Source organism: Sturnira hondurensis, unplaced genomic scaffold, assembly GCF_014824575.4.
Source record: "Sturnira hondurensis isolate 20B ecotype Veracruz unplaced genomic scaffold, ASM1482457v3 Scaffold0018725, whole genome shotgun sequence".
Taxonomy (NCBI): Eukaryota; Metazoa; Chordata; class Mammalia; order Chiroptera; family Phyllostomidae; genus Sturnira; species Sturnira hondurensis.
The window spans coordinates 211,530-238,878 of record NW_028091356.1 but is presented as its reverse complement, the minus strand read 5'-3'; the positions used below and the strand labels follow the sequence as shown (position 1 = coordinate 238,878).

The following is a 27,349-nucleotide window of genomic DNA, read 5'->3' as shown; positions in this document are numbered from 1 at the left end:
CAGAGTCAGGGTGCGGGGCCTGGCTTCCACTCACCGTGCATGTGCATATACTTCCACACGGTCCTGCAGTATCCGGACAATGAGCCAGAAGTCTGGGAGGCAGGGCCCAACGACGCTTGTGAGTGAAGGCTGTGGAGGTGTTGGCCCAGGCGGGGTCCGCAATGTGAAGGGGGTCTTCTCACCCAGGGTCTCACTGGGACCCTCACTGTCAGAGCCACTGCTGCCACCATCATAACCTGTGTCAAATGTGAAGTTATAACCCAACCTTTGAGCTCATCTGAGTCTCCCAAATACATCAGGCTTAATGGGCCCCTCCAGGTTAGCCCCTTCCGATGCCCCCAGTCCAGACTTTTCGCTGTGCGGCCTTAAGTCCACTGCCCTCCAGCGAGAGTCCTTCTCCCACTGCCACAGCTTACCTAGGTGGTCTGAGTCCACACTGCCCTGACTGGACATTAGGCTCAGTCCTTGGCTGGGCCCAGGCTGGCTCCCTGGGAAGAGAAGGGAAGCAAATGCCCAGAGCCTCTCTCAGTCTCAATTAGAACTGCCTTCCAGGAAGGGAAGCAGGTCCAGGGATGTACACATTCTGGGTTTGGCCCCTCTGCTGCCCAAGTCCTCTCTTACCTCCCTGTGGCAGGCTGGGCAGACTGATGAGGGAGGGGCCCTCAGAATCCTCTGGGGAGCCAGGGCCTCGGGGACTGGCTGTCGGAGCCTGGGGATGGCAAGTCGGGACTGAGTACAGGCCCCACACACCCCATTACCACCCCTGCCGTTCCCAGGTCAGCCCAGAAAAAACTCACCTCCCCTTCGATGCCTTCAGCCTTATCCTCGTGGTTTTGCCAAGCCCAGGCCACTGAAGAGGGTACCCCGGGGGACCCACCTGGCTGCTGGCCAGCTGCCACAAAGAAGAAGCCACTGTCAGGGTCCTCAAGAAGAACACGGCCAGGCAGGTGTAGGCGACGGAACTCCTGAGGAGCGGGAGGCAAGGCCACAATTTAGACACGGCAGCCCCCCTATCCGTGATACCCCACAATTCCTCATCAGACGCTCACAACTACCTTGTGAAGCAGCCACTAGCGTGCCCACTGCTGCAGCAGAAAAGGGGCAGTGACCTGCCAAAGGTTCAGTGGGCCAGTGTCAAGGCTGGGAGCTGGGTCTCTCTCCACCTGGGCTGCCAGGCGTTGGGTGAGGGACAGGCAATGTGGTGAGGAGGTGGGCAGGAAGGTAACTGGAGGGACTCAAAGCAAGAAAGGGACTTCCGATTCCGTCTCTGGAGGCCAGGGCAGAATGGGTGCAAAGTGACCAGGCAGCGTTCTGCGGGCAGCATACCTCCTTGAACTGCGTGAGGGAGCGCTCAGGCCCAAACACAAAACTCAGCGGCAGAGTCTGGCGAAGACAGGTGGAGCGTCCGGGAGAACTATGGATGTGGGCAGCAGCACGGTGCAGGGCGGGGCTCTGGGGGATGCCCCCTCTCCGAAGTGCCCCCACCATCTCATCCTCCAGCAACCAGCGGATCTGCAGTCAGAGGGGAATCAGGAAGTGGCCAAGGGCACCGCCCATGCTGACCGGGGCGTCACTTCGCTCCTGGGCTAGCAGACACTACACGCTACTCTGCCTCAGAGACTGAGGGAGGCTGCCCTTCGATCCCACGATAAAGGGAGTGCCTCACTCCACTGATACGGTGAAAAAGGTACCAGTTAGTGTTGAGGGGCTGTGACTTAGGTCAGGGAGGGAAGGCCCTCACCTCACTCATGGTGGTCTCAATAGCCAATCTGTGGGGTGTGGCCAAACTGGATAGTCCTGGGTGCCTAATTGGAAGGAAGGTGTAGACAATGGTTTCCAGAAAATAAAACTGAGGGGAAGCAAGGAACTTTGAGAGAAAAGGAAATACCTGTCTTCTTCTGGGGGTGGCAGTGGGGGCCCCAGGCCATCATCTGACCTTAAAGACGATGGCTGCCCTGGAGATCGTGGGAATGAAGCACTGCTCTCAGATGTTGACCTGAGCAGGGCAAGGAGCAAAGGTCAAAGGTCAGCAACTAATATCCTCCCAAGACTTCCTCAGCATTACTTTCTTGGAATATTTCAGATGTACTTAGTCCTGAAGTACCCCTAGATTCCTTGATGGCTCCCCTACCCTCACAAGACCCCAGGTCCCCCGACCAAACTTGCTGCCTCACCGGTGGTGCTGAGGGTCCGAGGTCGGGGGAAGCTCCACTTCTAGTGGTAAGGTCAGCACAAAGACATCCAGAGTGACACTGAGGTCCCGCAGGGGCACTCGGCCCCCAATCAAGGGGCCCTCCAGACTGGAAAGCACCTGGCCTGGGAGAGGGGGAAAGTTAAGGGCTGCTGGGAGCCGTGAAACAAGCCCAGACCCCAAGCTCTCAGAGTTAAAGAGTTGTACCCAAAGACATCCTGCAAGAGGCGGCAGGCTGCACTGGCACCTGCAGCTCTCTGCTGGGCACCCCCCAACTCACCCAGGCAGGTGGGCAGGCTGCACACGGGTACTGAGCTGTGCTGTCCACGCAACCGCACGGAGCACGTGAGGTGCAGGAAGAGCGGGGGCAGGTCGTGCATGAAGCCCTCAGGCCCAGTGGGTGAGTCGCCCCCCAGGATACTGAAGGAGTCTTCATCAGGGTTCATGGTGTCTGCATCCGACAGCGAGGTGGAGTCTAGCCCAGCAGGCCCCAGGTCTGGTTCACGGCTCTCACGGTACTCCACCTCCAGCTCTGGGTCACTCTCAGTGACCACACAGCAGGCAGATGTGTCTCCTAGAGATGCATGTCTCCTGGTTAACCAGAGAGGCTGGCAGTGGAGGCCCCTGAGTCCTGGCTTGAACCACCCTTCCCCACCTCCAGACACTTGCCCACAAACCTTCTTCTCCCAGGAACTCAGCCTCTGAAAACTCCAGGTCACTGACTTTTCTGTCTACTGTGTCCCGGGGGCCCTCATCCTGGACAAGAGAAAAACAGACAACTCGATCCAAGGCAGGACAAGAACCATATCCAGGCCTGAGGGAACCAGAGTCAAGGAAATCCAGGTGGGCCAAGTGGAACCTCTGGGGCTCCAGGCTGGGGCAGGAGAAAGGTAAAGAAGAAGGCCACTCACCTCTCGCCTGCTGGATGGAGGGCAGTAGAAGAAGTAGTGGGGATTGGAAGGCACTGTGCGGAAGTGGAGGCTACTGACCTCCAGGAACTTCTCCTGTTTTGGAGTTGGAAGGAGGCTGTAATGTCAGGCCCCTCTCAGAACAATCCCCTACCGTACGACAGAACACCCCCCCACCCCCACCCCCCGCCGAGCCAGGAGAGAACATCAACCCCCGCACAGGCAGGACTCCATGTCTCTTCCACCCTCACCTGGATGAGGCCATGGAGGGCATCATGCGCCTCTCCTCTGAGCTGGCAGACGTCTGTCAGAGAGATCTCCAGGCCAGGGTCGGGGTTGCCAGGGACACGGGTGCTCTGAAACTCAGGCTCGCTTAGGTCCTCCGTCTCTATGCTGAGTGGTTGGAGTGGGGGTGGGGGTGTTTAAGTTTTAAGAACCACCAAGTCCTAGAGGATCCTGCTTCCCAACTGGGAACAGCACACACCTGTCTGTCTGTATTTCTAGGAAGGGGGAGCCTGGGACTCAGCCGTGGGAAGAATACAGCGTGCGCCTCTGTGGAACTCACATTAGTTCAGGGACCATCACTAGTACATGAATGTCCTCCGAACAGCTCCTGCTTTCACTGGTATCAACTGGCAACTGCCCAGCCCTAACTTATTTCAATACTCCACACCGGAACAGGAGATGGGGAGAGCCAGAGGGAGGCTGCTCCCCAGGCCAAATGGGGGGAGGAAGTCCACACATGAGGTCAGAGGCCGGCGACAGAGCACTACTGCCTTTCTGGGGCTCGGGTGCCACCTTGCACGGCCGTTCCCTGGGATTGGAAGGTCCTAGTTTATCGGGACTTTGTGTGTCCCCTTCTATGTCATTCCAGGACAATCCTAACCTGGACTCAGAAGCCAGGATAGCTCGTTCCCGGGGCTCAGGGCCCTCCTCGATGCTGCTGCTAAAGGGACCAGGGCTCAGCGGACCAGGACTTGGGGGTGCATGAGGCAAACCCCGTGTGTATCCGCAGAGTGTGAGCAGAAAAGGGGTGATGTCTACTTCTTGCAGTAGCTCCTCACAGGCATCCACTGCCATCAGCAAGTCCTGGGAGGTCACACTCTGTGCTTGCTGCAAGCTCCGGAACAGCCCTGGCAGAAGAGGAAGGGGCCATGAGGGCCACACCCTGGAACTGCCTCCCCGGTCCCCGTCCCTACTGTCTTGTCTCTTGCCTGACACTCCCTCCCCATGGCCTCCTGCTCACCTCGGACGTAGCATCGCTGAGCATGCTCCTGCAGCAAGGCACAGTGGTTGGCTGCCTCCTTGTACCTGGGCTCCATCCAGGCTGAGGAGGGGGCAGTCTGGTCAAGAAGCTGAGTCCTAGGAATGAGAAGAAGGAGGGAGCTTGGTCAACTTCCCTGAGTGACACTTCGGACTTCCCATCTACCCACACGCCAGTGGGCCGTCTACAGGTCCCCACCAATTGTATTCAAGACCCAACAAGTTCAACCGACTTGCTGAAGGAGGCCCAGTGAGGAGCTGGCAGGACGTGGCTAAGGAGCTGTGCCCCTGCACCGATCATCAGCCTGTCTGTTCACACCTGCGTGTTATCTGAGCCTTGGCTGGGAGAGGACCTGTGCCAACATTGAGGGCACTCACCGGAAGATGAGGTCTCGGGGTGCTGGAGGGGGCTGCATGCTAATCATCTGTTCCCTCAGTGCTTCCAGGGCACAGCTGTAGATGAAGACTGGACAGCGCGTCCGGGGTCCATCTGCAGCTTCTGTTTGTGGAGCCTGATGCCCAGTGCAAGCCTGTAGGTCCCGACGGAAGGGTGGGCTCAGCTCTCCCGGACTCTGGGCACTGTCTGTGAGAAGAGGTGTCACATGGTCTTCCAGCCTCTATTTGTTCCCATTCTTGCTCCTGCTTAACTGACTTAAGAGTCAGCAGCCTTACCACAGGCTGGGGTGACACTGAGGATAGGGACCTGGGCCTTTGGAACCCTGATGCCAGTTCCTCCCAGATCTCTCAGGCTGGAGGCCCCGCTCCAATCTCCAAACTTGGCTTTGGTCTCCTCTTGAGAGGGTCCCTCTAGGCCATAGGCAGCCAGGTGCTGAACATCTGAAAAGGAAAAGGGAGGAATAAATCAGAGCTGCCTGTTAGTCCAGAGAGAGAGCTCAGGGGTTTGTATCTGAGGGACCAGTGAGGAAGGTCAGTGGTCGGTACCCGAGAAGGTAGCTGGGAGGAATGTCAGAAATGCATGCTGAGGGCTCACAAGCCTTGCATAGCAGCGCCACTGAGGGGGCCGGGCCGAGGGGAGAGGCTTGAGGGCTTCAGGAGGGCCGACGTTCTACAGGAGAGAAACAGAACTAGAGCAACCTGTACGGGAGCGAACGAGCCCTGCTCCCTCCTGTACCCAGCAGGGGTGTCCAACATCTGGGCATCTCTGGGCTACACTGGAAGAAGAAGAGTTGGATGGGCCACGCATTAAATACACAAACACTAACTGAAATTGAGGAGCAAAAAAAAGGGTTTTAAGTAAATTTACATTTTGTGTTGGGCCGCATTTGTAGCCATCCTGGGCTATGCGCAGCCCTGGGGCCACAGGTTGGACACTCCTGAGGGTATAACTTGCAAGACCCAGAACAAAGGGAAATGACAGTATCCTGTCATTGGCAGGAGGCATTTAATATACATGGTGATGCAAAGTCATGGTATGGATATGTGGTGATGGGAGGAGGTCAGTGTGAGAAAGGGCCCAGGGAGACAAATTGGTGCTGACCAGGGTAGGAAGAGCTGAGTCTCCTGCGGCCTGAGAGGTGCTGACTGGCTGATCCTTCAGGACCCCATGGCCCCCCACTGGTGGCCCCTCCGGACCTACAACGAGGGTAGAGATGAGTGGTGGAGGGCAGGGAGGCAGAGAGGCAGGGCTCTGAGGTGAAGAGATGGGGAGGCCAAAACCCAAAGATGGAAACCACTTTGTGGGGAGGGGGGGAAGGGGCGGGGCCAGAGTCTGATATCTGGAGAGAGATGGGAGTTTACCTGGACCGTGGTGGGTGCGCCGTAGCACCTCACTCAGGAAGGTAGCCTGGTCAGCGGTGCTCAGTGGGATCTCCCGGTCACTCAGCTCCTGCCCGAGGCAGCTATGCAGCAGGCACAGCACCATGTCGTTGGAGGGACATGGCCCCTCGGCGAAAGGGATGCCCTCTGGTTCTGCCCGACACACACTCCACTCAGCACCAAGAGCCTCCTGCTGCCCAGTGCCCTGGCCCAGCCCTGACCAGCACGGTCTTTCCCGTAGCTCCCGAGCCTTCTCTGGCCCCCATCACTCATCTGCTGGTTTGCAGACTCGTCTGCTCTCTATGCTCTAATTCAGCCGGGCTCACAGGCCCTCCAGGTGTCGGGTGAGTGGGTACAAAGTTCACCTACCTCTGGAAAGCAGGAGGAAGAACATCTGGAGCTGCTGGCACTGAGGCAACAGTCCCATTAGGTCAAAATGGAAAGGGATCTCATGGACACAGGTGTCTCCTCCCTGGTCCAAACCTAAGGGGGAGGGAAGAAAACAAGATCCATGGCAAGACCAGATTTTTGGTCTGTGGCTGCCCCACCCACTCCCCTCAAGGGCCCCTTCCCCACTGACCATCAGAGACCCTCGGCTCTAGGGGCATAGGACTCCATTCCTTGCTCTGGCACAGCTGTATCAGGTATTCAAAGCTCAGCATGGAGCCTATGCAGGCAGCATCCCGAGGGTGGAGCTAGGTGAGGTACAGCACAGGTCAGGAGTAAGCCCCCCCAGAGCCTCAGAGCCCCAGGCCTCCAGCTCTCAAGGAAGCCCACAGTCAGCTACTCAGAACACACAGATTCTGAGGGGTCAGAAAGCCCAAAGGCTGTGGTACTGCCCAAGGGGTGGCACCCAACCCGGTAAACCATGTGGGTGCTGCTGAAGCCACTCACAGCTCTTGGGATCTCAGAGTATGTCAAGTTTTGGAGGTGCTTCCAGCTCTCAGGGCCGGGTCCCACTCGCCCACACTGTGGCTCCACCCACACCTCAGTGACCAGATTGAGCTCCGAGTCTCCCTCCAGGGCCTCCACCTCCACATCATTGTCATCATCTGTTGAAAAACTAAAGCAGGAAGGGCTCTGAGCCAGGGAGTAAGGAGGAGAGTCCAATCCACGACCCCATGGCTAGAGCCAGACCACGGAGGGCACGAAGGCAGTCCGCACATGAGACAGCCAAAAGACACCCTCACCAGACCTGCCCCTGCCCGACGAAGCACCAAGAAAGAGCACCTCGTGCCCTGGCCAGCGTGGCTCAATTGTTGGGAGCACGATCCCATAAACTGCAAGGTTCAATCCCCAGTAGGGGTACATGCCTAGGTCTGTGAGTTCAGCTCCTGGCTGGTGAGTGTGCAAGAGGCAACAGATCGATGATTCTCTTGCACATTGCTCTTTCTCTCCCTTCCTTCCCCTCTCTTTAAAATCAATAAGCATGTCTGAGTGAGGATAAAAAAATTAAAAGCACCCCTCTGGCCCGACTCTCTCTCTCTCTCTCAGGTGTGGGAGACAGAACTGTAGGGGACAGGAGGGAGGAGGAAGAAGAGGAATGCGGAGAGCACCTGGGCCTCACCTGTCCTTGGTGGAGGTGGAGTGTGGGGGGAAGAGGATGTACTGGATGACACATGTGTGTCGTTCTGCCACTGCGGCCTGCCCTGGGGGCTCGTTCTGCGGATGGAATGGGAGATCCTGGGCAAACCCCAGCCAAGCAGAGACCTAGCTCCAACCAGCTCCGACCCTCAGAACTTTAGTCCCCTCGCCACACAGCCCTGGGACTGGCCTCAGGACTTGGCTCCCCATGAGGCAGTTTCCAGCAGTCCCAATCCAGCCCGGAGGTCGGTGTCCCTGGGATGGTGACACCCCTTGCTGGGAGGTGTTGTGAGGGACAGCGCCTACCTGAATGGGAAGCTCCAGCACCATGTTGATGATTCCTTCCCCGCTGCAGGCGAAGTGGAAGCCTTCAGAGAGTCGGACTCTGAAGCCCCATGGAGGTCGGGGCAGGGACAGGATGCGACAGAAGAGAGACAGTCAGAGTACATCCCCGACCCCCATGCCACTTATGCATCCCCCTTCCAGCAGCCCTCCAGGCAGCCCTGAGTGCTGGTGTGGCCCTGCTAAGATCAGCGGCCCCCCAAACGTAACAGACCTGATTAGGACCAGAGGCCTAAACAAGCAGAGTAGAGGGAAGAGAGGGGAAGGCAGCAGTGGGCCTTGCTCTGTACTGGATCCTTTGCGTAACAGCTCAGGGAGGGGCAGTGGCTGGCGTAGGCTTTCCGCCAGCCTCGGGTGACATACTCGGTGAGGATGGAGAGGAGCTGGGCAATGGCGCTAAGTGGCAGTGCAGGGGCCAGTCCTGATGGGACACTCCAGAGCCAGCGCTGATGGTAGAGGTAGCGGGACAGCGATGCTAGGCTAGAAGAGGCTGAGCGGCCCGACACCAAGGGTAGCGGCCCTGGTGGCTCCAGTGTCAGCAAGAAAGGTGCCCGGTAGTCCAGGGGTAGCTTCTCATACCTGGGAAACAGGAGCAACTCCCAGTTGACCGCTATTTATATCCAGCTGAGCCACAGCCCTCCCATATGCTCCTGGCCCTAACCCCACCCTTTGTACCAACCTGATGAGTAGCTTGTCCAGTGGCTTATGCAGGACCACGAGGCAGGGCCGGTCAGAGAGGGCCTGCTGTGGCCCCAGCAGAGGGGGAGACTTGGAGGGAGAGTTGCCCCCACCGATGCTTCCAAGCCCTTTTCGTTTCACCTTAGGTGTTGGCTCCTTGCTTTGTACCCGGTGGGGGAAACGCAGCTGCAGGATCTCTTCCCGTAAGCCTGACACAATCTGAGGGGAAAATGAGATCAGATTCTCCTACTTCCACCTCCTACAGACCTGGGAGAAGGGGCTCCCAGATAAGTTGAGGGAGCCTTACTTAATCTGGGGGCTCCTCTCTCTACTGGCTGTAGCCCTAGCCTGTGGGTTTGTGGAGAAGGAACAGGCCTACACTCCAGGCTCCCGGGGCTGGGAGTCAGTCAGGGCCCAGCTCACCTTGTGCCGGGCCTGTGCTGGTGTGCCGATGGGAAAACCCAGGCGAAGAACCATGCACGGGGCCTTGGAGATGATGCGGACCATGTAGAAGGAGGAAGGGGGCTGGTCTGGGGCACTGGGAAGAAATGGAAGTCAGAGAACGGCCCTAAATTGGCCGTAAATGAGTTTAGGAGGGGGTAGGGATGCAGTCTGGGGTTAGAGGAAGAGATGTGATGAGCTGAGGTGGTCGGGGAGGAGTGAGGGGACATTGCTTTGCCCACCTGGAGAGTAGCTTCACGTAGGAATAGCCCTCGACCAGCACGAAGCTGCTCCAGTCCCGAAGCAGAGAGGTCAGCGAGGAGTGTGAGATCCTGCACTGGACAGTACTGTAGCGCCCATTGCTGCCCGGGGTGTGCAAATGCTTGGGGATTGGGCTGAGGAAAGGGGTAATTACACTGAGGTCAGACCTAACAGCTCCAATCTTGGCGGAAAGGAATAGATTGCTACCTCTTCTAGGACCTGTTTGGGTAGATGGGGGCTATGGAGCAGGAAGAATGGGTCCTAGCTTTTCCTGGCCAGGGTTAGTAAGGGCTCATCTGCTGTTCCCCTTCCCCATCCCTTGCTGTCCCATCACCCCTGAGCCTCCATCCCAACTGTGGCCCTAAGAGGATACTCACGTGTCGTGCTCCAGGATTAGCACCAGGCGGTGCATGTGCAGCCAACGCTGCCAAGAATTTGCATCCATGGACAGCACTGGCTTCCAGTAGGCTGCGAACTGGGCATGAGATGAGTCGGACCCACTGTGCTGAAGGGAGAGCACCTGGGGGTGGGGAGAGAGCTCTGCTGTGGCATTCATGGAGAACTAGGGTGCAGCACCCACAGTGCCCCGAACCATGGGGTTCAGAGGTGGCAGTGGCTTAAGGCTAAAGGGACCCGTACCCCAGCCTGGGCTGGAGGCAGAAATTGCCTCCAATATGAGGGCTAGGTTAGGATGAATAAGCCCAGGGACAGACTGTGTAGTCTTTTAAAGCTCATTCCAGGCAAAGGATGAGACTTGTCACACTTCTGTCACTGATTTCTGAGCAAAGCCACTGAGTGGTGGCAGGACCTCAAGAGGAAGCCACTGATCACTAACATAAGCCCCACGGCCTACCGAAGCCAGGCCGACAGCAGGCCGGGCGTGAAGCAAGCACAGGACGAGGGAAGCTGTGGCCTTCGGGAAGCGCACAGTTCACGGTGGTTGTTAAGGGTGGGAAAAGAGCAAGGCGGCGGGGGGGAGCCAGAGTACACCAGATGGGGGTAGGGCGAGTAGGCTCACAGTGGGCTAGGGTACCACCACCTAGACATTCTGTAAGTGTTTACTTCTGACATCGAGGTGAGGACAGCCAGCCTCTCCCTGCAGATCCTTCCCCTCCCCCGGGGCTGGGACAACTGCTCTCAGGGCTAAAGGGTTCTGGTTTGGATGACTTGGACTTGAGAGGGAGGGAAAAGCAGGTGGTTCTGGCCTGCAGATGCTGTGCCAATCCAAGCCTGGGCGGGCACAACATGGGTGCCGGGGCCACTCACCGGGGCGGTGGAGCCGGGGGGGATGTAGAAGAGCGGCACTCCGCTCTTGGTGCTGTCGGGAAGCGTGAAATGCTCCGGGGCAGAGGAGAAGGACTGGAGGTGCGCTAGCATCTGGTCCGTCTGGTTGATGCTGCAGGGCAAGGACCAATCTTGAGCCACACCTGACCCTGGTGGGTACAGAAGAGGGGAGCCCCAGGGGGACAAGGGACCCTGCACACGAGCCTGGTGCTCAAGGTGACTCTCTTCAGCTCTAAGCTGCACCCATCTGTCCCTCCACACAACAAATGGGGTGTCACCAACTGAGTGGTGCCCTCACTCACCTCTGCAGCGTATTCCAGAACCGCCGGATAACGTGGGTACGATACAGCGAGCGAATGGGTTGCCTTAGCGCACAGGACACGTCATGTAAAATGTCATAGCCACCTTCCATGGTCACTTCCACCCGTGTTCCTCGGGGGCCCTCGGGCTCCAGGGGCCAGGGCGCCACAGCCACATACTCAATGTGCATGTTGTGTTTCCACAGGAGCACCAGCTTCACCTCCAGCTGGGACCCTCCTTCGGGGGAAGCAGAAGGGCTCATTAGGAGGTGCAGGCAGACGACTCTGGGCCTGGGGCTGAGCCCTGTCTGAACCCACCTACCTCATGGAACTCTAGCCTGGCCCAAAGTTCCAGGCCTGGTTCCACAGATTTCAGGCCCACGGCCTGCCAACTGACACAAACAGAATTTTGCAGTAATCTGAAACAAAGCCAAGTTCAAGAGACCACACCACTCTCAGGTGACTCACCTTGGGCAAAAGGAGATAGAACCAGGCAGATAAACCCAACAGAAGTAAGCCCTGCAGGCCCCTCAGAATCCGCTTGTCTCAAATGACAAGTGAAATCTCTCACTGTAATACTTTGGTGTGTGATACACGTGTCTCCTGCTGTGTTTAGCAGGTCCTCCCTGCACGCAAAGCCTGAGAGATCTGTGGGCTGCAGCGGGGCCTTGTGACCCTTACCTTTGGCTAGCATGACCTCTCGGACACTGTAGCCCTCCCGAAGCCGCACAGACACGGTGCTGACCAGGTCGGCTGGCACCTCCTTCTCAGTGTGCTTCTTCCGTCGCAGTGCCAGGGCAGGGTTGCTGCTGGCGGAGACCAGGTGCTCGTTAAATAGGCGGTGCTGAGAGCCTAGTGAGGATGGGGAAGGGGACAGCGGTTACCTGTTACTGGGGAGAGGTATGGGGGAGGGGCCGTGCCTAAATCATGGGGAGAGAAGTGCCAGAGTAGCTGGTCACAGTTACACTTTCAGTCCCCGAAGGACCGAAACCCCAGAGAGATCCCGGTATCATCTCAGCGCATTCACACCCCTGCACCCCCACCTCTGCCCCAGTCTGCTTCTCACCGCAGTAATACTCAGGATTCAGGGCCTCCCCACTGCGCAGGAAGGAGTAGAGGAGAAATGCCCGGTGGTAGACTGTCAGACCCAGGTTGCCTGGCTTGGGCTCGGGACAGGTGGACAGGTAGGAGCCAAATGTTGCCATTGCGATGAACTTCATCAATTCCACATTGGGCACGTGGCCAAAACTGCAGTCAAAAGAGTAAACTCCTCCCACCTGAAGAGAGTGAGCAATCGGTGACCTCACTCAAAAAAGGCACGGGAGAAATCAGCACAAGAGCAGAAGAGGCTGCGCTGGTGGCTGCCCCCACCTTCTAGACCAGAGTGGGAAGTGGGCTAGTGTCCCGCCAGGATAGGTCGCTGTAACTTCCTTCCCCGAGCCCTCCTGCCAAACTCCTGGGCCATCTGGTTGTACCTTCTCTGTTAATCAAACACCAGCCTGCCCCACTTGATTAAGGATTTTGGCAACTGGTTGGTTCACTAACGTTTTGTCATCATCCCGAGAGACTAGTGTCTCTCTATCAAAGTGCTTCTCAAACTTTGGTGTGCATACCAAAACACCTGGGCATTTTGTACAAATGCAGCAGGTCTGGCACTGGGCCTCAAAGCCTGCATCTCTAACAACTTCCCCGGGGATGCCAGTCCTGCTAGACTGTGGCCCATACTGTACCGAGGCTGTGGGTCAGAGACTGGCAAACCAAATGTAACTGTGGGCCAAATTCAGCCCAACACCTACTTTTGTAAATAAAGCATTGCTGGAACACGGCCACACCCGCTCATTGTCACACTGTGCGCGGCTGCTGTCACACTACAAGATCAACACTAAATAGCTGTGACAACCCCACGGCCTGCGAAGCCCAAAATACCGACCAGCTGGTCCTTCACAGAAAATGTGTGCAGACTGCTCTAGATGATTTGCTCAATTCTCTGGCCCCTCAGGTCGTTAACCCTCGTCTCCCAGAACTTTCTGGACTCCACTCGCCTGCCTGCTAGCTGCATGCTGGCCCTTTACCTGAAGGTGCAGTAGCCCCCTTATCTGCGGTTTTGCTTTCTGCAGTTTTAGTTACCCAGTCAGCCATGGTCTGAAAATATTAACTGGAAAATTTCAGAAATGAACAATTCTTAAATTGTGTGCTGCTCTGAGCAGTGTGATGAAACCTCGCTCCACCCCACCCAGGACGTGACAATTCCTGTGTCCAGCGCATCCATGCTGGACACACTACCCACTTGTGAGTCTTCTAGTAGATGTCACTGTTATCAGATCAGCAGTCAGGTCGACTGCCTCACTACCGAAGCCCTTGTGTTCAGGTCACCCTTATCTTCCTTAATAATGGACCCAAAGCTCACAGCAGTGACGCCAGCAATTCAGAGGGACCAAAGAGAAGCTGTAAGGTACTTTAACTGAAAAGGTTTGCACATATAGGAAAAAACATACTCCTTATAGGGTCCCGTACTACCCGTGGTTTCAGGCATCCATCAGGGGTCTTGGAACACACGCTCCGTGGGCAAGGACAGACTGCTGTATTTCTCTTCGCAATTTCGGTTCCCACATTCCACTGCTTACACACAACCCCATCCCTGCACGTTCCTCCCATCCTCCTCCTCCTCCTGCTGCTCTTTGACCTTAACAAGACTGTCAGGCCTCGCACCTCTGCTCTAAGTACATTAGCGGCCTCCTCGTCCTCCTTTCTCAACCCGGCTGGGGCCCTATGTCCATTTTCAATTCCCTGGCCCTCTTCACCTTTTTTCTGCACCTACCTCAAAAACTGAACTAGGATATATATCCCTCAGTGGGATTCCAATGGATCCCATATGGAGAAAAACACGCAGTTGTGTAGGCTGGCATCACAACACAATATGTGACCCCACTGGTCTTCCAATGCTGTCCTCAGTGCAGCACCTTCGTCCCAGCTCCAGCCACCCTTCCCTCCCAACGCTCATCTTCACCTTGTACTTCGGAGAGAAACCACAGGCCCTTGGGAGAATTTATCTGCATCTTCACTCCTGTCCTTCTGGTCTCAAAGACGGATGTGACCCTCTCCTGCTCCTCAATCTGTTTCTTAAGCCAACTACCTGCCCCAACCCCCATCCAATTTAGGCACTTTACTTCATCAGGCTTCCTTTTCTTCCCCTTATTTTCAAGCTCTGTTTCATCATGGATCCTTAGAAACATGTTTAAGTCCCTGGCTTAACAAGCAAAACAAAACAAAACAGAAAAACCCCGCTCTCCTTCCACCCTGTACTTCCTTCTGGCTACCACTCTCACCCCCCACCTGAGGACTAGCCAACGCCTTGTGTCAACACTGTCCCTACTCCCTTCTCATCTACCCACTCCTCAGCCACTGCAATCACTCCTTCACCAGCCTCACTGTAATGGCCAAAAGAAGACCCCTGTGACCCCCTAACCACCAAGTCCAAAGGGCCCTTTTGAGTCCTCATTTTACACAATTAACTGCTCCTTCCTTCCCCAAGCTCTGAACTCTCTGACCCCAGAATCTCCTGGCTCTCATCTGAATATTCCCTCCACTGCATGCAGATCCCTCTGCCTAGGAAAGGCCTTGAAACACCCTGTTCCCCCAGGTTCTCCAGGGACCCTCTTTCCTACTCGGTTATTATGTGTAGGCTGACAAAGCCTAGCCCTCTCTCAACTAGCGCTGTCTCCTCAGTATCATATCTGCATACCCAACTCTTAACTGCTATGAATAGCAGCCATTTATTAAGTGATTAGGCACTACATTAAGCACTTTAAATGCATCCTCTCACCCAGTGAGGTAAGGACTATTATAACCTCCATTTACAAATAAATCCCACCAAGAAGCGGAAGTGATGTGCCCAGCGCCACACAGCTACTAAGCAGAGCCAGGGTCTGGGCCAGGCATGCCTGACTCCAAGGCCGCGTTCCCAAGGGTTCTCCTGTTGATCTAGCACATGCAGCACGCACATGCCTGGATTCATCACCTTGTCCTCACTACACCCCAGCCGTTTCTCTTCCTGTTTGCTCCGCGAGCTACTCAGTCTTCACTGAAGCCGGAAACTTGGAGACATCCTTAGCTCTACCTTCTCCCTCATCCCTCAGCCTCTGCTAATAGTGAGTCATACTGATTCTACCCCTTCATTTTCCCAACCCCACCCCTTCTCTCTTACCCTAATTCCCCTAATTTAAGCCCTACTCCTCTCTCACCTGACCGCTGCAGTTAATATTCTTCTTGCCTCCATTCCTGCCCTTTACCCAGCATCAAGAGTGACCTTTATAATACACAAACCCAACTAGTGGCTTTCCTTCTACTTATCTGCATTACCCACAGAATTATGCTGAAACTCCTTAACACAGCAGAACCAGCTTTTCATGCTCTAGCCTAGGCCTGCCCTCCAGCCTTGATTCCCATTGCTCTTTGCCTCCTTCTCCGCAGTCCGTCACCCCAACCGACGGCAGCTTCCCCAATATACCACTTGCCTCCTTTGCTTAAGCTAGTTTGCACTGGGTTTTCTGACCCTTGCAAACAAAACAGTAATAACTAATCAAACGGGAAGGGCGCTGACTGCCAGAGTTCCAATTCTGTATTCTTTTTATAATAATACGCTCTCTCCCACATCCTAAGGAAAGAGAACAAAGACAAGAGTCCTCCCCTATCACTGCCACGTGCCCCATCCTAGACGTGATACCTCTCCCCACCATACACACAATTAAGCTGCGGCTTTACCTGGGAAATCATCACCTGTAAAAAAACAACTAACCACATTTTGCTTTGTGAGATGCCACACTTCTCTCTCCTCCACCCTAAAAAGTGCTCACCTGTACGAAGGAGCAAGCCACGGTGCCACTGCGAAGCTGGTTCAGCAACGTCTCGCAGACGGCAACATCAGGGATGCTGGTCACCCCGTCTGTGATTACAATGATACCTGCAGCAGGAGACAGCAGACTCAGACCCAGGACGCCGACCTGCCAAGTTAGGCACTCAACTGATGGAGCCCCAGAGACCTCAGTGTCCGCCAACAAATGTTCATAACCCTCAGACATCTCTCCTCTCCCTGACCCTCCGGCTTCTCCTGAGTGCTAGAGCCCAGTCTCCTCCTAAGAGATGCCCTTGGAGTGCTACTCCTTCCCACTAGGACCCCGACGGCTGTCAGAGCTGTGGGTACTGGAGACACCCACACTCCACTCTAACGAATGAGGAGGCAGATCAGGTCCTCTCCCCTGGGGCCTACAGATCCCCCAGAAGCTCGCTTTGCTGATAATGCTCTCAGCACCCTTCCCGAACCCCAATCCCACCAACATTCCTTCTACTGACCTGCACTAGAGTTTGAGGGAAGCAACTGCAGCGCCAAGATGCCCTGACGAATCATACTGACCAGCCCAAGATCAGCTGTCACCATGGAGACGCCCATCTTCCGGCCAGGGGGCTCCCCTGAGTCTGGAGACTGGTCTTCTGCCTGACCCAAGTTATGGAAAAAACAGAACAGGACAGACAGCATTGCCACATCCACAGTAAAGCCCGAATTTACAGCAGCATTTCCCAGGCCAGACAGCCCCGATCCTGGGAGGACCCCAACCCCCCGAGACTCTGTAGCCGAGCCCTGACGGTGCTCCCTGCCCTGGTGTGTGTTCAGACACTGACCCTTAGATGGGCAGGGGGCCCAGCACCATGTGAAGCACTGGACTGGACTGAAGCAGGGCTCCTCCACCTTTTGTCGATAAGCCCCCTTTCCACATTTTCCCACTGCTGTTCTGAAGTATTTCACACATTAATGAAGCTGTGTTTCAGATACACAGAACTGCCACCCGCCTGTTTCTAGGGTATCGAGAGGAATGAGAGTGCATTCCAGTGAGCCCAAGGAACTTCATCCCTGAGGGTACAAAATGCTAAGTAGAGGTCAAAGCTACCCATGATCACCTTCTCAGACTCCTTGAGAGAAAAGAGCCTGGACTAAAACACAGGCAAGCAGCCTTCGCGTTTTCTCCCAGCAAGAACTTGTGTCTCGGGAAGAGTAGCCGAGCCCGCTTCCCGACAGGGGCCCTGTCGAGTGCCCTCACTAGCACTTCTATCCCTGGCTCGATCCGCCTCTGGCTCCCAGTCCTTTTCTCCCCCTCTGTATTAGGCTTGTCCCTCCTCTCTCCCTTCTGTACCTCAACAGCTCCTCTTCTAAACGGCCTCTACCTACGTCATCTCCAGCATACCTGGCTCGCGGGGTCATACTGCTGCTGCAGCATGGTGGCCACCTTATCCTCAAAGAGGCAGAGCTGCTCATATACCTGCTGCAGGAACACTTCCCGCTGGGAAGGGTCCAAAAGGCAGCCCTGGACCAGCACCTGAAAAGTACAAGGGAAAGACCAAGGCATGAAGGTCAGGGGGCACTGGGCAATACCCCTCCTGGTTGCCTCCTTTATTCTCCTTTTAGGCAATCCTGACTTTTCACCCAAGCAAGCTAATTCTGAAGCCAGTTCCTCCCTCATCAGATCTTCTACGCCATCAGTCCTCAGCCCAGGTATTCCTGCTCAGTGCCTCCAGGCCATCAGTCGTCTCAATCTGGGTTACAACCTTCCTCTGCTACAGTCCCCAACACCGCGTTTCCCCAGGCCCCCGCACGGGGGCGCCAAAAGAGCTTCCAGTTCCTTCCACTTAGGTACCAGACTTTGTCCAGAAGCTGGCCCATCTCAACCTGGCAACATTTTTCATTCTCATATTTTTGTATTCTTACTGATTTCTAAGCACCACACTCAGAGACTGTCTGGAACACTTCTCTTTTTTAAGTTCAAAATGTTACTTTCCCAATGAATGCGCCTTCCTTCCATTTACTCTCAGTGATAACTTCCCCCTCAGATCTGTCAGCAGGAATTCCCAGATCACCCAACCCGGAGAGCGTTCTACCCTCCCACCCATGGAAAACACCCTCAGCGCTTGCTAGATGTTTACATCTGTGTTCCTGTGCTTCCTTCTAGGCTCTGAAGAAGAGATTTCTCCTCCTCATTCCTCTACAGCTAATCTCTCCATCTAATCTTGGATCTTTTCTCTCTCTAATATTTTCATTCTTTCTCCATAGGATTTCTTTCCTTCTGCTTCCAACATAAATAAGTGCCCCATCCTGAAAACGTTAAGTAGGTCCGTTGGCTTCTGCGGTGGCCCTCGGGATACCTTCTCTTCCTCTCCCTCAATCTTCCTCACACACCACTTCTCCCAACCCAACCTCCCGTGCAACCTACCTCTTCGCTCCCTTTTCAGAACTGGGGCAGTGGTGGGCACAGCCAAGAGGGGAGGGGGGACCCTGTACCACTCTAGAGTCTGGACTGTGAGAAGCAGAACAGAATCAGAAGACTATAAACAAGTGTGAAAGGTGTGAAAAACTTTCACACCTTTTTACACTTGGTGAAAACTGGGTCAACCTAAGGACCCAACAGTAAAGGTTTGGTTAACTCCATAATGATAAATAAACTATGATAAAGTCAAACAGTCGTTAAAAGTCATGTTCCTAAAGAACATTTAGTGACATGGAAAAACAACCACATCAGCCTTAAAAAAGCAGGACGTACAAGCGTGTGTCTGCAGTGCGCCCGATGCGCCTCCTTTACTTGGACGAGGGGTGGTGGTGAGGGAGGGGAAACACATCCTCAAGGACAAGGAGGAAATGACGTAAAATGTTAATAGTAGTTATTCTGGGTGATATATTATGGGTGAGTTTTGCTTTTCTTTTAATTCTATGTATTTTTCAAATCTCCTTCAATGGACATGTATAATAGAGTGATTTTTAACTTCTTTTTCCTTTTCTTTTCTAAGGCAACAAGACACATCTTTAGAGAGTTACAGAGACAGTGAGGAAGCTGGCTGAGGCCTATGTGGCCCGTGGGCCTTAGTCCTCACGGCGCCACAGCTGCTGTCCTCGTTCAGGCCCCATCCCCTCTCCATGCTCTAATAATCTTCTGCTCTTCCCAATCCAGAATTTGTCCCCTAACCCATCTTCCTCATTGGCTACAAACAAGTGTGTTCTTCCTAGTGTACAAATCTGATCCTGTTACCATCTATTTAAAACCTTCAAAGGTTCCCTGCTACCTAAGGCTAATGGTTTTCACCTGCATGTTCTCTATGTGGCAGGCACTGCTTTACGTGCTCGACATGAACCAGTTTCATCACCACATCATATTGGTACTGTCACTAACCCCACTTTGAACAAGATACAGATGCATGAAGAGGCTAAGAAACTTGCCGAAGGGCACACAGCCAGTAAGTGGTCGAGCCAGGAAGCAAATGCAAGCAACGTGATTCCAGATCCAACGCTCTCCACCACCACACTGAACTCCCCAACAGAATAAAGTACAAGTTCTTGGCCATGACATTCAAGGTCTTTCATAATCCTGCCCCCACTTCTCTCTCTAGTCGCCTCTTTACCACCCCACCTCCACAGTCAAACTCAACTGCGTCAAACTGAGTAATACCCTAGAACAGTTTCACAGCTCTGTGTCCTTGGTTTTGCTGGTCCCTCTGCCTGGAAAGCCTATTTCCTTGTCTCTGAATAGTTAACTTCAATCCTTCCTTTAAAAAGACACAGTTCTAATGCCTCTCTGTCCCAAGGCCTTCCCTGTCTCTGCCCCAGGCTCGGCTGGATACTCCCTCACAGCGCTCCCTTAGCCCCTGAGTCATACCTTACCAGGGTCCTTATCACACTCGACTGAAATTCCCTCCTTCAATATCAGTTTCCCCCACTAAACTCTCCACTCCTCCCATCAGGATAGAGACGGCGTCTGATTCATCTATGTCTCCAGGCCCTAGCCCAAGCCTGGCATAGATTAGGCTTCAGTAAGTGTTTGCCAAACCCAACCAAATGTTGAGTGATTACCCAATACCCATGTTTTCTTGCCTTGGCTATCAACACGCCCACAGAGTCCGGACTCTCTCTGGGGACGGAGCCCACAAGCAGCTGCACCAGGAGAGCACTTCAATCCACGGTGGGGGGCTGGGGTTCAGGTGTGCACCAAGTGCCTTGTTGTATATTTCCGGCCCTCAGACGCTTTTCCCTACATCCCTGTCTTTCAAAACCAGTTTAGAGCTAAGGTGACAATGCAGCCATCGGGGACAGTTCAGGGTAAGTCCCTACCAATGAGTTGAGGGTGGTTAGAGCAGGTGAGGGGAAACTGGGCCATGTTTATCTAAGTCAAAGATGGATATTCTAGTAACAGACTTGGCCACTGTCCAAAAGGAGTGTCTTGTGATAGCCTGCTTGGGTGTGTAATCATCTGTATGGTCAGCATTCCACCCAGCAATCCACAGGACACTCAGAGAAAATGACTGCCTCTGTCCGTGGAAGAAATTAGGTTTTGGGGTATTTGTTATGTTTAAAAATCATAAAACTATTCCTGAAGACCATCTTCTGGGGGGTAGTGCCAGGAGCCAGGACACCAGCAAACCTGATGGAACTGAAGGCAGGGGCCAGGGAGAGAGAGAAACACACTGAGAAAACAGACGTCCAGTGGACAGGACCAGAGACACACAGGAGGAGTGAGCGAGGAATTTGTCCAATCAATGCCATCTGACTGACCCAAAGCTTATGGGAAGGCTCTCTACGACCAGAGGAACTGATTCTTTTCTAGAGGACAGAGACTCAAAGAGATGACTGAATCTATCAGGTTTAAGAACCAGCAGAGCTGGGGACTTCGGGCACAGGCAGCACAGGCAGGGCAAGGACTTGGTCACAGGACTATCAGAAGTGAGGTCTGAGGGTACGGACTTGGAGGAAGGATGCAGTACCTGGTGGGACTGCAGGCCGATAATTGAGGAGTAGGCCTGGACAGTCACGTAGATCTCAGGCTGGAAGTCGATGCATGAGCCAGGCACTCGGAGGGGCTGAAGTAGACCCCCCAGGCAGCGGGAGAGGGCGTGGAAAACTTCATCGAACAAGATCTCCCCTGTGGAGTCATCCTGAGGGCAAGGCACAGAAAGATCTCTCAAGAGCAAGCAAAGGCAGGCCTGAGCAGAGAGCAGAAACACGCAGCTCCAGTGGGTCAGTGGGACTCGTCGGCAGGCTGAGCACACCTACACGTACAGGGCTGCCGCCGGAGTGGGGTCTGCCTTTACATTCCCACCGTTCCTGCACAGCCTGTCTCCTTTCCACAGTGGTCGGCTGAGACCACTTTTCACTTCTCCCAAGCCTTTCCCTCTCCTCCTCACCCAACCCATCCTTTCTCCCGCTGTCTCCCCACAGCCTCTTACCACAATGCCAGTAGATGGGCTAAGGTCCAGCTCAATGACGAATCGATACTGCCAAGCCAAGAAGGTGACCCGGGTGGAAGGTACAAGGAGAAATGGCCTTGGGACCACTGGTTCATCTGGCTGCCACCCGGGGGGCAGGACACTGAGGACTTCTAGCTCCTGCTCAGACTGAAGCTGACAATTAGGATGAAGAGAAAAGGAGAGTCAGGGAGGAGTCCCCCTTTCTTGCCAGGACCTGAACTTCCATATCCAAAATGACACACCACTGGCTCCACCTCCCGCAACCCAACACATATTCTTCCTATATGGAAAATTATGAAACAGGATTTGCCCCGTGGAATCATCTTGCGGGCAAAGTCACTTGCCCCTCCCAGAGTCAGTCTCCCCTACTGTCGCTTTATAGTACCCTCTTTTAGAAAAACCGATATTCTGAGCCAGCCCCTTGCATACTGTGTGTCTCTGGGCCTCACCAACATCTCCTGGGGCGTGGCCTGCACAGTTTGATGTAGGTGATTGAGGAACCATGCCAGGCGAACATTTCGGGAGATTCGATAATCCTTTTTCATCAACAGGAACACCTGCCCAGCTTCTTCCACCTGGGGACAAACAGACATTAATAAATTTATAAAAATTTATAAAAATTCCTCGGATATACAAGGGAGGACCCCCCAAAACCTGGACTTTATTTATAAAAAGTTGTATATTTATTCTTTTTTTTAAAAAAAGATTTTATTTATTTATTTTCAGAGACAGGATGAGGGAGAAAGAGAGGAAGAGAAACAGCATACCCCCAACTGGGGACCTGGCCCGCAACCCAGGCATGTGCTCTGACTGGGAATCGAACCAGTGACCTTTGGTTCACAGGCCAGTACTCAATCCACTGGGCCACACCAGCCGGGGTTTATTCTCATGTGTTTAAACTTCAATCACCTTCAAAGTACTTTCCATTTGATGCAGTATACCTATCATGATTTTTTTCCACTGCTCAAAACAGTTTTTGAACTTGTCGATTTTGATGCCTTTTAAAGCCCCTATTGTTTTTTGTTTCACCTCTTCCACATTGAGGTCTTTTTTCATCCAGAAAAACAAACAAAAAAATCGCTGGGGCAAGCGTGGGTGCATAGGAAAGGCTGGCCACAGGGGTCATGCCATTTTTGGTCAAAAACTGCTGAACACTCAGTGCACTCATAAATCACCATCATGAAACGGGCAAATGCATTGAAAGAGTTTTCAAAAAAATTCACCGAAGCTGAACACAGCCTCTCACACCAGCCAGTACACTGATTTGGATGGGCTCTTAGAACATTCCCCTAGTGGAGGAAGCCTGTACTACAAGGGGCCCGCCTTCTAGAAGATAATTCTAGTTTTTTTGGATCCCCTCTTATAACCATCACTATGCAGGTAACTTGCCCAAGGAGCTCACTATTCATGAGAAGCAAGGTAGCAGAAGTGAAGAGTGCAAGGTGTGCCCGAGGATTCAAATCTCAGCTCTCTGCTCCAGTTCCCCCTGCAGACCTTTATGTAGCTGAAAAGACCTTTTACGCATTATCAAATGTGCATGTGAATTTCTCCTATAAATGATAACCTCTTTGAGAATAGACACTGTATCTTGTCCTATTTTTTGTGTCCCTGTGCTTGGCAAACTGCTTAAAAGAGAGCAGACACTCAATAATGCCAGACAGTTCCTCCTGATAATCCTTGACAACCGCAGGAACTAAAGGAATCTTCACCGAGTCAATGGTAAGCCTGCCAAATACCTCAAAATCAAACTTCGGTGGGTCACAACGTCCCACACTTGCTAGTTACCAACACTAGTTCCTTCCCTCCACTGCCTCACAGGCGGCCGTCCAATATCCCAAGAAGCATCCGCTCCTGTGCCCACGTCCTTGTCCTAACTACGCAAGCCCTGCCTAACTACGCAAGCCCTGCCGAGCGCTGACTCTGAATGAGGTTGACATTCCCCCTTATCCCTACGCGTACCACACCAGCTGCTCTTAGAAAGTTGCCGCCTCTGGCGGGCCTTTACCAATCCTTCCACTTCTCCCAGGACAGCAACCTTTCTTACGCCCCGTAGAGAGTTTTCCAGTCCCTCAGCCCCCACAGTGCCGGCAGAGAAACATGCCTACTGCTGCACAGAGAAAAGAAGGGTCAGCTGGTCCGAACTCCCCAGTGTTTCTCCTGGGTCACCCTTATCTGTAGCATTCCCTTCCTCCCTTACTCTAGCCTTAGACAAAAAGATTACCCTCTTCCTGTTCTAGACAAATTGCAAATTTCTCCTCCTGGTGTCCCTGGCTAGTGAAGGGAAAAATGCCAGGCTGTGAAGACTGAAGACAGAGTGGTAATGAACAGAAAGAAGTCACTGTCTGCCTGTTGATAAATGTGCTTTTGAAAAGAAGTGGTCTCCCCCCTCGCCCCAAATGGAGAAATGTGCATGGAGAATAGATCAAAACATAGCCCTGGAGAAGCAGTAACAGAGGGTGCCTAACGTCACAGGGACGCACAGAGAGCAGACGGGCAATGACTAAAGATGAAGAAAGTCTATCTTCTCTAAGACAGAAGGCGAGCTAGAAGGAGATATAGAAAGATTCTGGGGAATGACAGGGATGAAAGTTAAAAGCAAAAAGAGGAAAGGAACTCTTATTTGTCGAGCACCTAAAATATGTTCAACAGCATAACTATAAAGGTTAAGTGCATGCATTTTAGATCCAGACGAACTAGGGTTGAATCCCAGTTCAGCCACCTATTAGCCTGAGATTGTAGAAAAGGTACTTTAACCTCTTTAAACCTCAGTGTCCTCACTTGTGAAGTGAGGACAACCCTAATACTGATTAATAGTTCTGTTGTGTAGATTAAGTGAAATACAGTGCCTGGAGCTTAAGAATAAAATTTAACTATCACAAGTTATTACCAGATGCACAATACTAGGGTCTTAACACAGGTTAAGCTCATTCAGTCTTCATCTGAATCCTGGATGCAAAAAGTTAATTGACTTAAGTGATTAGTAGGTCATAGGGTCAGCAGTCAGACCCAGCCCTGAGGAGCTGCAAAGCCCATCTACTGAGAGTGATGAATGGATAAAACCAGGGACCTAAAAGCGGAAAAGATCCTCTGATATAACCAGAAAAGTTAAGTCACACAACGATTTGAAGTGATTCAGTATATTTTGTGTTGTTGCTCCACCACCTAGGATCACATGCTGGGAAATTCTGCTCTATTATACTGCTTTCTTACTCTGGGCTGAGGTAGACCCTGGCTAGGATTTTGGCTTCTCTCCTGAGTTAGGTCAAGCTACTCAACTCTTTTTTTTTTTTTTTTTGGCTGGACAGTAACATACCTGCATTAGAAAAATCCGTCTGGATCTTGGAGGACCAACATAACCACATCACACATCATGGTTGGGGCAGAGCTGAGAGGCTGATTCTCACTGGGCTGGGGTCTGGGCTTGGTCCCAGGGTGGGGACCTCCTTCACCTGAGTAATTAGGGTCTTCCCCACACGCAGATTAGTGGCCTGAACTGCAGGACTTGGCCAGAAAGGGAGCACCCACCAAGCCAGAGCCGCAGCGGAAAGTCAGTTCCCTCTGAAACCCATCCCGGCTTTCTGGCTTTCCCCAAGGGCCGGATATGCCCTTATAGGGGCGTCCAGCCTGCAGCGCAAGGGTCGCATGCAGCCCAGGATGGCTGTGATTGCAGCCCAACACAAAACTGTAAATTCACTGAAGACATTATGAGATTTTTTTTTGTGATTACATGACACAATGTATTTAATGTGTAGCCCAAGACAACTCTCTTCTTCCAGTGCCACGCAGTGCCACGCAGTGCCACGTAGAGATGCCAAAAGGTTGGACGCCCCTGAGTCAAGAACAAAAAGAAAGAGGAGGATGGACTGAGGCAAGTTCTAAGGGAGACAAAGGCTTAAATGAACAAAGCCATTCTGATGTGAATGAAGCCAAGTCAGGTGGACAAAGTGATTTGATACTAACCATCAAACATCAACAGTGCTGCACTGTGGCACACCTGTATGACTGACTGCTTTGGCTTAGAGGACTGGAGTGGGAATATGGCAGTGCTTTGCCAAATGTTTTGCGATTTCACATGTCTGCTGAAGAAACGGAATGGTTCAATCATGATAAAATTGCCTTGCTGTCGATACTTACATGAGGTCATTGGGAAGAGATGAAGGTTTGGATTTTACGCAGGATATGAAACCTCCCAAAAGCCTACATATTGAAGCATGATGTCTAAAAGACTGCAGAATTTGAAGCTGACGACGGCACTTCTGTCCTGCTCAAATAAAAAAAGAGCCGGCACTTTGTGCTTTGGTGTAAGTGTGAGCAGCTGATTACACAGGAGTTCTGGAGCACGTCCCGTGGAAACCGCACAGCGAGGCACTGCCGAGCTTCCCTGCAGTGCAAGGAGCTGAACCCATCCACTCAAACTTCTACACTTCCTTCTCTGCCCTCTCTTGCCTCACCCTCCTTTGTGTGTGTGTGTGTTTTGAGAGAGGGGAAGGGAAGAGAGAGCGAGAGAGAGACATGGATTGGTTGCTTCTCCTATGCGCCCCTGAGTTTCGGTTTATGAATAAAGCTCTAACCAAGTGACCCACACCCACATCGGCCAGGGTCCCTCTTTGGTTTTAAAAGTTACAGACGGTCTTTAATATAACCAGGAATACTTGGCTAAGAACGGTTTGTTGTTTTTCTACAGTATAGGATTCCTCCTTTTTGTAATCTGCATGTACAACTGTAACAATCCTACAGTTATTGCTCCCCCCCCCAATCCCTGTCTACCATGTGATTCAGAAAGTTTCCCTAATGACCATGGGAATGATGGCAGTCTAGACCACAGCTACTCTGAGTGGCAATTCTGTGAACTGTTTGAGACGGGTCCCAGAGGACACCAGGAGTTGTGCTACAATGTAAAACCTTGTAGCACAACTGCTTTTCATTGAGAAAGTCTGGTTACGAAAAAAGAAACAAATGCCAGCTTGAACTAACCTTTGAGACAAGTGCATATTAAGGGATCTTTGGAAGAAGACAGGCAAGAACTGGTGATTAACTGGAAGTGAAGAAGGTGACAAAAAGGAAGGTGTCAAGGATGACTAGGGTAGCACTGGAAACCAGTATGTGGCAGAATGATTTCCAAGTTAGCTAGAAAAATTCGATATATTGCCATTGCTTTTAACTACCACCCACCTCAAAATCTCCCATCAAATTAGTCTCACTGCCAAGCTCCTAAAAACAGAAAAGTGGTCTACCAACAACAAAAGAAATTGCAGCAATGAGCCCGGGGTGGTGTGGCTCAGTGGCCTGAGTGCTGGCCTGTGAACCAAACGGCCACCAGTTCAATTCCCAGTCACATGCCTGGGTTGCAGGTCCCCAGTTGGGGGTATGCGAGAGGCAACCAATCAGTGTCTCTCTCACACATTGATGTTTCTCTCCCTCTCTTTCTCCATCCCTTCCCCTCTCTCTAAAAATAAATAAAATCTAACCAGGCAACCTCTCCCTCAGAACTGACTGATGTGGGTGTGACTGTTAGTGACCACTGTCTGTTAGTTGACTCTGCTGGATCCCCGCCACTAGAAAAGGACAGGCTGGGGCTCAGAGTAATCAGAACAAGGAAGGATATGCTAAGTTAGAAGTCCTTTCAGTTTGTCCCACTCTATCCCCAGAGCCTAGTACAGTGCCTGGCATACGGGATGCTCGATACAATTTGGCTGAATAAGTGAGTTCACTGTATGGTCTAAGCAAAGCAAACTTGACATTTAGAACTAATCCTGGCATATAGGTTGCTCAATACAATTTTGGCGGAATAAGTGAATTCACTATGTTCTATAAGCAAATCAAACTTTAGAATTAATCATATTGATACAACTGTTCTCAGGGTAATAAACACTTAACACTAGTCTCAATACTATTTCTTTTTGTTCTTTTTTGGTAGTAACAATATATATATATATTTTTCTCAAGCGCCAGCTTGTTTCGGCTATGCAAAGAAACACTAAGGAAAGGAGTTCTGGCCTATCTGGAGCTAGATGTACAAGGGCAGAGAACACATGTCTATGGGT

The 27,349-nt window shown here is 52.7% G+C and overlaps 1 protein-coding gene and 1 pseudogene across 2 annotated transcripts in view; one reads left to right on the top strand and one right to left on the bottom strand.

The window, feature by feature from the left end:
• SZT2 (SZT2 subunit of KICSTOR complex) overlaps positions 1–27,349 on the bottom strand; it is a 51,079-nt gene that overhangs the window by 18,541 nt on the left and 5,189 nt on the right. The window contains exons 2-40 of one of the 2 annotated variants that reach the window (XM_037069677.1): positions 21,755–21,880; positions 21,285–21,458; positions 20,823–20,993; positions 17,264–17,395; positions 16,377–16,518; positions 15,881–15,987; positions 12,094–12,304; positions 11,709–11,879; positions 11,031–11,265; positions 10,711–10,840; positions 9,822–9,964; positions 9,426–9,578; positions 9,166–9,280; positions 8,744–8,961; positions 8,428–8,643; positions 8,029–8,107; positions 7,706–7,821; positions 7,033–7,201; positions 6,719–6,833; positions 6,508–6,621; positions 6,121–6,291; positions 5,861–5,955; positions 5,305–5,428; positions 5,035–5,199; positions 4,741–4,945; positions 4,346–4,461; positions 3,986–4,232; positions 3,351–3,492; positions 3,103–3,195; positions 2,869–2,947; positions 2,472–2,765; positions 2,175–2,316; positions 1,889–1,996; positions 1,742–1,805; positions 1,327–1,512; positions 798–965; positions 622–709; positions 417–488; positions 35–236 (exon numbers count right to left, since the gene is read on the bottom strand). In XM_037069677.1, coding sequence (XP_036925572.1) covers positions 35–236; positions 417–488; positions 622–709; positions 798–965; positions 1,327–1,512; positions 1,742–1,805; positions 1,889–1,996; positions 2,175–2,316; positions 2,472–2,765; positions 2,869–2,947; positions 3,103–3,195; positions 3,351–3,492; positions 3,986–4,232; positions 4,346–4,461; positions 4,741–4,945; positions 5,035–5,199; positions 5,305–5,428; positions 5,861–5,955; positions 6,121–6,291; positions 6,508–6,621; positions 6,719–6,833; positions 7,033–7,201; positions 7,706–7,821; positions 8,029–8,107; positions 8,428–8,643; positions 8,744–8,961; positions 9,166–9,280; positions 9,426–9,578; positions 9,822–9,964; positions 10,711–10,840; positions 11,031–11,265; positions 11,709–11,879; positions 12,094–12,304; positions 15,881–15,987; positions 16,377–16,518; positions 17,264–17,395; positions 20,823–20,993; positions 21,285–21,458; positions 21,755–21,880 — 5,798 coding nt within the window. The remainder of the gene's footprint in view (positions 1–34; positions 237–416; positions 489–621; positions 710–797; positions 966–1,326; positions 1,513–1,741; positions 1,806–1,888; positions 1,997–2,174; positions 2,317–2,471; positions 2,766–2,868; positions 2,948–3,102; positions 3,196–3,350; positions 3,493–3,985; positions 4,233–4,345; positions 4,462–4,740; positions 4,946–5,034; positions 5,200–5,304; positions 5,429–5,860; positions 5,956–6,120; positions 6,292–6,507; positions 6,622–6,718; positions 6,834–7,032; positions 7,202–7,705; positions 7,822–8,028; positions 8,108–8,427; positions 8,644–8,743; positions 8,962–9,165; positions 9,281–9,425; positions 9,579–9,821; positions 9,965–10,710; positions 10,841–11,030; positions 11,266–11,708; positions 11,880–12,093; positions 12,305–15,880; positions 15,988–16,376; positions 16,519–17,263; positions 17,396–20,822; positions 20,994–21,284; positions 21,459–21,754; positions 21,881–27,349) is intronic. The other variant, XM_037069678.1, reaches the window with a different exon arrangement.
• Positions 22,680–26,123, top strand: LOC119003344 (DNA replication complex GINS protein PSF1-like; annotated as a pseudogene).